General features: G+C 37.0%; 1 protein-coding gene across 1 annotated transcript in view; it reads right to left on the bottom strand.

The window, feature by feature from the left end:
- Window positions 1–10,000, bottom strand: part of cdh19 (cadherin 19, type 2) — a 29,376-nt gene that overhangs the window by 16,196 nt on the left and 3,180 nt on the right. Inside the window, exons 3-5 of the mRNA XM_037694066.1 lie at window positions 8,336–8,455; window positions 5,299–5,466; window positions 4,140–4,330 (exon numbers count right to left, since the gene is read on the bottom strand). Coding sequence (XP_037549994.1) covers window positions 4,140–4,330; window positions 5,299–5,466; window positions 8,336–8,455 — 479 coding nt within the window. The remainder of the gene's footprint in view (window positions 1–4,139; window positions 4,331–5,298; window positions 5,467–8,335; window positions 8,456–10,000) is intronic.

The following is a 10,000-nucleotide window of genomic DNA, read 5'->3' on the forward strand; positions in this document are numbered from 1 at the left end:
ATATATATATATATATATATATATATATATATATATATATATATAATTTTTGTCTTTTTGCACCCTTTACATTCAATGTTTTTTATAATGGATTTGTGTTGTTTCTTTCTTTTTTTATTGAATGAATAAATAAATGAAAAAGTAAATGGACTGTACTTTTCTATCTTATCAAGATAAAAACACTTTACACCACAATATGTGCCCTCATGTATCCATTCATGCAGCACTGTACTATATACATATACTAACCCCCCGCCGGAGAATGTTCTGTGCAAGCTTATCAGAACTGCTGGCTGAAACAACATCTTCAGAAACTGTGGCTGATCTGAAAAGCGCTCATAGACTAATCTCAACACCTCGATGTCAAATGCAAATGTAATCATGTTTTAATTGTGCTTGCTATTAGAGTTTTTGTTGATGTCTCAAATTGTGTCCTGATAGACAAGATGTGAAAGATCTTTTTTTGTAATACCACTCTACCCTCATGTTTCTCCCCCTTTTCCTATCTAAGATTATTATTCTGATAAGGATAAGAGAGGCCGCACTAGAGCAGCAGCAGCTTCAAGCACTCCGTCCATCTTCCGGACGACTGCATGTACAAGTTCTCGTTGTATCTCGGTGCAATGTTAATAAAGCTTATTCTGATTTATCACATTCATACACCAATGGGGCACACATCGGAGACAATGTAGGGTTCAGTGTCTTGCCCAGGGGACACTTTCGCATTGGCGTAGGACTGCTCTAACTACACAGCCACTTAAGTGACGCAAGTGACGTAAGATTGACATGTGTTTCAGGATCCAGTGGTTCAATCACTTTCCAATTTATGCTAGTTTCTTTTGAAAAATAAAATAAAATAAAGCTTCATGAAAATAAGCCCAAAACAATGAGTTGGTTTATATAAAGAAAAGAGTAGTATCCAAGGTACATTGCACATAATTTATTGTTTAGACCTGTGTTCCTGTGCAGAGAAAGTGTAAACTCCACACAGATATGGCCTGCTTGAGTTTTGAACCCAGGACATTCAAGCTGAAGCAGTACCAACTAACTGCTCCACCATGCAGCATCGATCTGCAAGCTTTATTTATAAATCATCATAAACAGCAACATGTTGTGCCATCGTCTGCACAAACTAATTATTCTTCAATTTGATTTTTTTTTTTGTACAGAATGAAACATGTATATATACACTGTAACTAAATTAAGAGATCTAGCGTTTATTTGGGTCAAAGCATTTAACCAGCATTTTGATTTTTAGTTTTTTTTGGACAAGTTAAGGATTTCTAAGAAAGTTGCAAACACAGCAACATTGTGTCCTCTCTTTTCCTGCATGATATGAAAACCCCTTAAATAATAATAATAATAATTATTATTATTATTATTATTATTATTATTATTATTATTAATAATCAGCAAATCCTGTTCTAAGTCCTAAAGCTAGAATAGATCCTTAACAGTTAATGACAATACTGATCATTGTAATGCTTTCAGTAATGTAAATATGGTTTAGGCAGTAGGTGAAACGTTTTATTTTCCAAAGATGGGAAACTATAACCTAATAATAAGCTAATAATACAGGCACAGTCTGTGTTTGTATTATGAGCTGGTGTTTATTTCATTTATTTATTTCATTTTTTTTACTTGTTTCACTTGAATATAAAAAGATAGATGTTAAGGAAAAGTAAGTTTTAGACTGTCTAATAAATTGGACAATTACAATGCATTTCTCCAAGCATTTTTCTTAGAAAAATAAATAAATAAAAACAGTAGAGTGAAAAACCTAAAATATGGTTCAGCCTTTGACAAGAAATGTGCTGCAGTGCATTTCGTTGTGTCACTTCGACTAAGTCGACGTGCAACTTGTGTCTGCTGCTAAAAGTGTTCACTTACAACTGGTTCAACTCTTTGAACTCACTCTTTACTGGATTTCATCAGAATTTTTAAATCTTTTTTCAGAATTTTCAGCAAAGTAGATTAAGAGTCTGTTTTGATTCGCTTCACTGCCTGGCTGTCACCTGTGGCTGGAAGAAAAACAGATCCTGCTAAATGAGGACAAACGATACCACCTGGGCAAAAAAACTTATTTGGACCAAGCTGCAAAATCAACCATGCTTCAGCCACAAGCCTTAAAAACACAATCTAATAATATTTGTCTGTTAACTCTACTATTCCTCAACAAGTTGCTTTTAATAAGGGAACTGAGCTAGAAATGAGATATAAATACAAAGTACAAACACTATTATTGTACACTGTCAGTAGGCAAAGGGAGAACAAATGTTTTTGCCTTTGTGTGTTTGTGGGGGCGGGGGGTGAGTTGTACCAACATATCTCTTGAACTATTGTGCAATACTGTAAATATACAGATATTGACCTAATACTTTGGCATGGTAGTAGCAGAGACTGATCCTCAACAAACAGCCTTAGCACCAACAGATTGGACAACGTATTAATTTAAAATGCTGCTATCAATCATTTAGAGTCAACGTTGTCTTTTACGAAAAGATTTAAATACATTTTTAATGAAACTTTAAGCAAATTATTAATGGATTTACATCTGATGTACTGTATTTTCCGCCGTACACTTCGCTCCGCCCTATAAGTTGCATCAGCCCATATTTGTCTAATGAAGTGGAAAAAATCCATAAATATGTCACTTCGCCGTATACGTCTCATGTATTATGCATCACCGCTGACGAGTCGCATTTGTTATGCGTCACCGCTGACAACCTGGAAATGTGTGCCGGGGTTATGCCAAAAATCAATGGGCTGCCAAATGGCAGCCGCGGGAGGGTGCATGGGAGGACTTTAACAAGAATTTAACAAGACTAACACTTAAGAACAATTATTTGTTTGCTCAGAATTATAGTAAATGTGTGTCTCAGTCTAACGTTCGCTTAATAAATGCACTTTGACGATCAAATCAGCTGCATTTCAAAACCCGATATGCAGAAGTAAACGCGTGCACACGACGAGCCGATGTGCAAATTTAACAAGATGAACACCTAAAAACATTTATTTGTTTGCTCAAAATTATAGCAAAGGTGTGTCTCAGTTGAGCTATTCCTTAAAAAATGCACTTTAATGGTCAAATTAGCTGCATTTTGCTGGGGCAGTGCAGCTGGTTTAACTTCCTCCAAGCAGCAAGCAGAACAACGGTTGTATGGCAAGCTGATTGTGTTAATAATAGCTGGTGAAGATTATTAGTCATCCAGGACATGGTAATTTCAACAAAGTAAAAAAAAAAAGAAAAAAAAAGGTATAATAAATAAATCCAGTTGTTTTTGTCTTGAACTTTTTTGAATTTGTCATTATAGCCACGTTTACCTATTACATGATACAACGGCATGCCTTACTGCTACTACTACTCTGCTGCCGTCAAGTGGCTGAAAGTGGTACTGCTCTTTTTTTTTTTTTTTGTCAGAATGAATGAAAATGGTCATCTCAGACAAAAATTGGTTTATAAATATGGGAAAAAAATCCATAAATATGTTGCATCAGCCAATAAGTCACAGGGCATGCAAATTATGCAAAAAAACAGTGACTTATAAGCGGAAAAATACAGTACACCTTTTCAACTGATTGAGGTCCAAGATGGGGTAGAGGCAGGGCAGCCGACTCGGGACTCAAAAGTCCCATGTTTGATCCCCAGCCATTCCCTCATGTTGTGGTGTCTCTGAGCAAGACACCTAATCCCTAATTGCTGACCGGGTGCCTACATAGCTGCCCACTGCTCCACCTGGGTGTATCCCATGTGCAATGGGTTGAATGCAGAGAACTAATTTCACCATTGTATGGGAACATACGATGACAACACACAGCACTTATTTTTATTATTATTTAAAGTTTGTTTTATTCAAGATGGCTGCCACAGCTAATCAACTCTATTAGCTATGCTCAGCCCAGTTTACAGATATTGAGCTTCAGTTTGGTTCATTAGTTGACCCTCATTCACATCACGTATTCTGAGCAATGACATCTTGTAATGGAATTAGGCATAATATTATTTTCAAAGTTTGATCTAAGCAGCTATAACTCCATCTTTTCTAATCACAAGATGATTTTAGTTCAAAACTCTAGCAAGAAAGAGCAATATGAGTTCTTTCTCGGAATGCTACACCTTTCCTTTTAAACATATTTACCTTGGCAAGCAGAAGCACTCCTTCCTGCGTCACCTGGTCAGTTTCGATGATAAAAGTGGAACTTCCCTCCAGATTACCCTTCAGGCTGTAAGTCATTCTGGCATTGATGCCAATGTCGCTATCCTCTGCCATAACTCTGCCCACTGTGGTGCCCACTGGTGCATTTTCAGGAACAGCAAATGTATACAGATCTGAGAGCACAAGAACGTTTCCAAAATTGATCTGGTACTTTACCACGAGAGGAGACATTTAGATCACAATGTACAAAGAGAACAAAAATGCAAGAAATAAATAAAAAGTTTCTCCACCATAGCACTTTATGAAACTTGACAATAAGCTGTTGATACCCGTGGGGTGATACGGTGAAGGTATAAACTGATAAGAAAGGAAGAACATTGTGGTCGGGGGTCAATTTGTGTCAGTCACAGATAAATTGAGGCAAACCACATATAATCCAAGCCTAACTCTATAAGAAGATGAGAAAATGCGATTGTGTCTGGAGTGACTCCTTGTTTGGACGGCGGCCACATTGCTGAAGAACTCAACAGGCAACCAGCTGCTCTTAAAAAAAAAAGTGCTGTTGGTAATAATTTGCAATTATGTGACAAAGCAGAGGGCACAGTTCAAAGTGAAGTGTAGCCATCCAATATTTATAGGGCCTTTCCACTGAACATAGACGGGACACAAGCACCTGCAATGAATGTGAATGTTACATTAATAGTTAAAAGCTTCATCCTTGCTGTCTCTGCCACCGAATTGATTTCTTCCCACTGCATTCGTTTAGGTTTATCGCTGAGAAGGCTCGGTTTGTTTCCAAAGGTCATGACAAATGTCCTTTCATGTGTGAATGATTAAATTCATCCAGCGTGTGGCACATGAGCATGTGCGCACGCGGACGAGCCAAGCGTCCCGGTCTCCTCTCTTGCCTCTTTCGGCGCTAGCGCTCATTTTTCGACTGTCTGCTTTTTAATTTTGGCTGCACAGTCGAATGCAGCGCTGGAAGCAGGAGCCACCCACTCGAAGCAGAGAAGCGTGATCAAATAAATACCTTGTAGGTATAATATTAAACATGTCCTGGATGTCTGCAACACTTTGTAGTCTTTTATTGATTCTCTAAGTGTGTGTTCGACTTAGCGTTTGCATCGCTGAGAGGACTCACATTGCTGAAATGTGGGCCCGTTGTCATTAACATCAGTCAAGCTGACGGTAACTGTGGTGGAGGAGGAGTAACCACCGCTGAGGCCTAGCATATCCTTCACCTGCACCACCACCAGGTACTCGTCTCGGGCCTCTCGGTCCATGTCGCGCCAAGATGTAACAATAATCCCTGCAGGAGAGTAAAAAAATGGAGGACAAAAAAGAGATTTGGAATCAATGTAAGAGCAAGAAAGTCTGTGGGTGTTTTTTGTGCATGTTTTTAATAAGCAAATGTAAGAAAAACAAAATTGCCTCAAGCGGTCTTTAAGAGCACCACCCACAACAAGCATTAAGTTTTCAAATTGAATCAGGTCCAAATTAAATGTTAAGATGGCTTCGAGATGACTTAATGCTTCTGCCGTCTGGCCTGAAGAAAGGCTGCAGTCAATAATTTCAGAACCCTGATTGTTTTTATTTTTTTATTATTTGCTTTGGAGGTTAACATCAAGCACTGAATCATCTTATTTTCCACTTAGATAAAATGTGCCTTTTAAAAACAACTTGAATATGAAATATCAAACATGGCTCATGACTTTTCCTAAAGTTCAATGTTTTAAAAAAAAATAAAATTACTCATTTTTGAAAAATAACAATGAATAATGATAATCAGATAATCAGAGTGGAGTCAAGATTAGAACTCCAGTTCCCCAAAATTCATAGCACATCTTATGCAAACTCTTTTTTTTAAATATAAATACTTACATCAATGTCAGTTTCACAAAACACTGCTGTTTTAGCAAAAATGTTATAAAGGTCACACGAACCATTTGCATTTGCAAAACACTATAAAATTATACATAAATTATCACGTAATGTGAAACTGACAGCAGAGTAAAGGCTTATATAATAACTTTACATGAACTGCTAGAAAACTTTTTGAGAATGGAGTTTTAGGACGGCTGCAAAACGTTTGGTTTTCACCTAGCTTGTCAGTTCAGAAAAATTAAATTATATTTCTCTAAACTGAGGCCAACCAGATGTCAATTGATTTTACATATTTTTTCTTTGAAAGATCTATTTAATTAAACATTTATGTATTAACTTTTTAATCAGACTGATTAGCTTTTGGCTGCCAACACAGATCCTTCAAGTGGAAAACCACTTAATAGTATCACTTGTTTAAAAATCCACAATTTTACTTAGGAATAAATACTATTCTTTTTTTTAAAGCAAGGAATTTACAATAAGTAAAGCCTTTGAAGTGTGAAGGTGTTGATTTAAAGAATGTATTTTATCTGATTTAGAGGCATTTAGTTTTTTTATATTTTGTTTTAATGCCAAATTTATGAACTCAACTTTTAGCATAGTTGCTTGCTACAGTATGTTTTTGATAGACCTTTACCCAGTGGTGGATTATCAGGGCCAGTAAAACCATTTTCTGCTGGCCTAAATGCTATCAAAACCACTAACTCACGTATTAATATATTTTTTCCATTTTTTTATTTTTAAATATCTTCTTTTCATTTCATTGTTTTTCTCCTGGTTGGGCAGCTTCCAGTAGAATATGTTTATTTAGAGTTTTAATCCGGTCATATCTCAACCATCATGTGTTGCTAGGAACAAAGAAATCTGCCTCGCGATCTTCAGAATCAACAGTGCAGGCATCTGTAGCTCAAAATAAATTGTAATGGAACTGTTGCTTTGACCAATCAGCTTTGAGTTTGTGACACCAGGGCCTTCAAGCAGGCATTTGAGAATGTCAGCATTTTCGTGTCATTTGATTGGCCGGTGAGAAAGCATCCTGGTCCTGGCTAGGATATGTAGCGTCCTGCATAAGATAAATGTCGAGCGGGCTTTCTCAGGCCCAAAGTGATTTAAAACATATGGCAGAAAACAACAGAACAGACTCAACGTTCAGTGTTAGCTTCCATAGTGAAAGAAAATGACTTATTGGTGAAACAGAAACAACGACCTGTAGGAGGAACTGAACTCTGACTGAGGGAAGAAAGGAGGATGGAGTTTCTGTACAGGTAACCAAACTTTTGGTGAGTAAAATGCATTTTATTCAAATGTTTATATTTTCATCAATTCATTACATCCATATCGATGTGGTAAGTAAACATGTATGTGATGCAGCTGTTACTGCAGTTGAAGGAAACTTGTTGAATTGTGTTAATTGTGTTCCTTGCTTCAATAATGGCGTTTAGATGAGATACCTGTCTGTGGTGCAACAACATATTATTCCCCAATTCTGTGTATTATTGATGGTTTCTGAAGTCATCATGTAATAATTACTGTATTAAGAGGTGGATACATTTAGATAGATCATCATAGGTGTTAAATGTGTCCCACCACAGTTTTTACTAATATTTAGATATTGTTTTATATATTGAATATTTTCTTTATAGCACTTTGTAGCTCTGGCGAATAATATTTGATTACATTTGTTAATTTGTAATTGGGTAACCATAAATACCTTATTTTAAATAGCCATCATATTAACATGTAATGTCAATACTGTGTCACATTTGCCAGTAGAATAACTATATCATAAATAAATGTGTATTATCAAAGATAATACTTTTTGTGATAAAGACACTTGACAGTGGAAATAAATAGAAAACAGCCTGAGATGTATCCATACAGGTCATTAGCAGAACAGCTTGTAGACCACTACTGCTCAATAAAACCAAGGGGCTGTCTGAAAAGTTAGATTTTACTTTTTACACATTGTATCCATTTGCATTTTTATTTTTTTTAACATCAGTGATGGCCTTTCTGAGCCATTCACAGTTAAGTTCAGCATTGTGGGTGGAAGGTGCTGTGACTAACCTTTGTACCTCAACAAAATGAGGAGTGCAGTCATAGGCATAGTGTACATTCATGGGTAACAAATGATGCATTTGTTTGTTGATCACATACTAAAATGTTACGCAAGCTTCCAGTTGTTGCAATGGTATATAATAAAGCTTTCAAACTGAGACAAACTGATTCCAAGTAAAACATCCTGAAGTGAGAAATAAAATCCGTTATGCACACAAGTAATCATGAGGTTATACCAGTTTTGGGTTCGACGGAGAAGTAGGGCTCCCCCTGCAGGATGGAGTAGAGGAGCTTGGCGTTGTTTCCGAACATGGGATCATCCGCATCTGTGGCTGTCACCTGGGCCACCGTGGTCCCTGTGGGGGCAGGGAACGCACTGCACTGTCAGAGTACACTCAGACAGCAGTTCCAGTCGACAGGGAAATAAAGTGATTATGCTACAGTCCCGCAGGGTCTGTCTGACTCAGAGGGGAGCAGAGGAAAAATAGAAAAGCAAAGGGAGTGAAGCTGAGGTAAAGGACTGTTGACAAAAGGAAGATGGGGGTGGGGAACCGTGCTGTCCGTTCACACCTTGATGCAGGTGTGTGTGACAACTCCTCCACCCCTATAGCGACTATCTTTTTTTTTTTATCCCCGATTAATTTTTATTTCTCAGTTTTTCACACTTGTTACCCACTTATCCATGCTGACCATATCCTTGCCCTCACCTTGCTTTCTAAAATACACCCTCCCCCCATGCCTCCTCTGCTCTCTTTCTTCCAAGTCAGTGATCTGTCGTTCATTCACAGGCAAGGATTTACTGCTGCTTTCCTTATTTTCAGATGCCCTCACTCAACCTTCCCTTCTCACTTTCACTCTCCTAGTCAAATACATCATGATTTATTATGAGTGAGATATTAATCTAAAGAAGCAGATTACATATAAATTGAAATGGTAATGTGTGTGGTACGAAAGGGCAATAGTTATGATAATGTTATTTAAGAGCTCTATCAATAAAGGCATCTGAGCTGTGATGCAGAATCCAATACTTTTAACTTCCTGAATAAGGACAGATGATAGACTCTCATAAAGTTGAATATGTTGGCTTCTGTAGGGGCTCAATGAAGTAACATTAAAAATATTATTGTGAATTGGATAAACCTTGTCATTTCAGACACATGGAAATCTGAAAACATACCAGCTTCATGGCTAAATAAATGTTAAAAATCATCTTTGTTAATTTGTTAGACTTTAAAAAGCAAAATGAAGTCCATCTTTAATCATATTTCAGTTTATTTATGTCTCCCTTTCATTCATTACTCAGTTAGATTTAGTACTTCATTAGAGATTTCCTAACTTACTGGGTCATCAATCTTGCAAAATTAGTGAAACACCATAAACACAGGGTGTACCCAAAATATACTGTAACCAAAACCGTGGGCGATGTTGAAAAAGTTCCAACTTTGTGTGGATCTGCTCTAATAATCATTTTATTATAAGGCTGTGCTGGCTGCAAGCCATTGGGACTTTGCCAAATTTTGAGTAATTTCTCACCATGACTTTTGTGCAATTTTTGTGTCCTTGAGGTTTCTGTGTGATAAAGAATCTAATTGGGGGTAGCAGCAATCTCAAATAGTATTTTCTTAAATTATCCACAATGGATTTATTCATTTGTGTATGGTTTAACTTGTAGTCTCTTTTGTTGACTAGGACTTTGATGTGTATGCTTCTGTTGGTGTTCACAGTTTGCATACACACATAATTCCGGCCTGAATTCAGAAATTCACAGTATATCCTGGTAGACAGATACAGTTGATGAGATTTTTTTCATACAGACGTGATTAATAGAACAATCCATCCAGGGCTTAATTTATAAATTGATTGATGCTGGAACAGCGGGCAGGCTGTGGGCCCTCCCACAG

The sequence above is a fragment of the Nematolebias whitei genome, chromosome 20 (assembly GCF_014905685.2).
Source record: "Nematolebias whitei isolate Nwh7 chromosome 20, NemWhi1, whole genome shotgun sequence".
NCBI classification, from domain to species: Eukaryota; Metazoa; Chordata; class Actinopteri; order Cyprinodontiformes; family Rivulidae; genus Nematolebias; species Nematolebias whitei.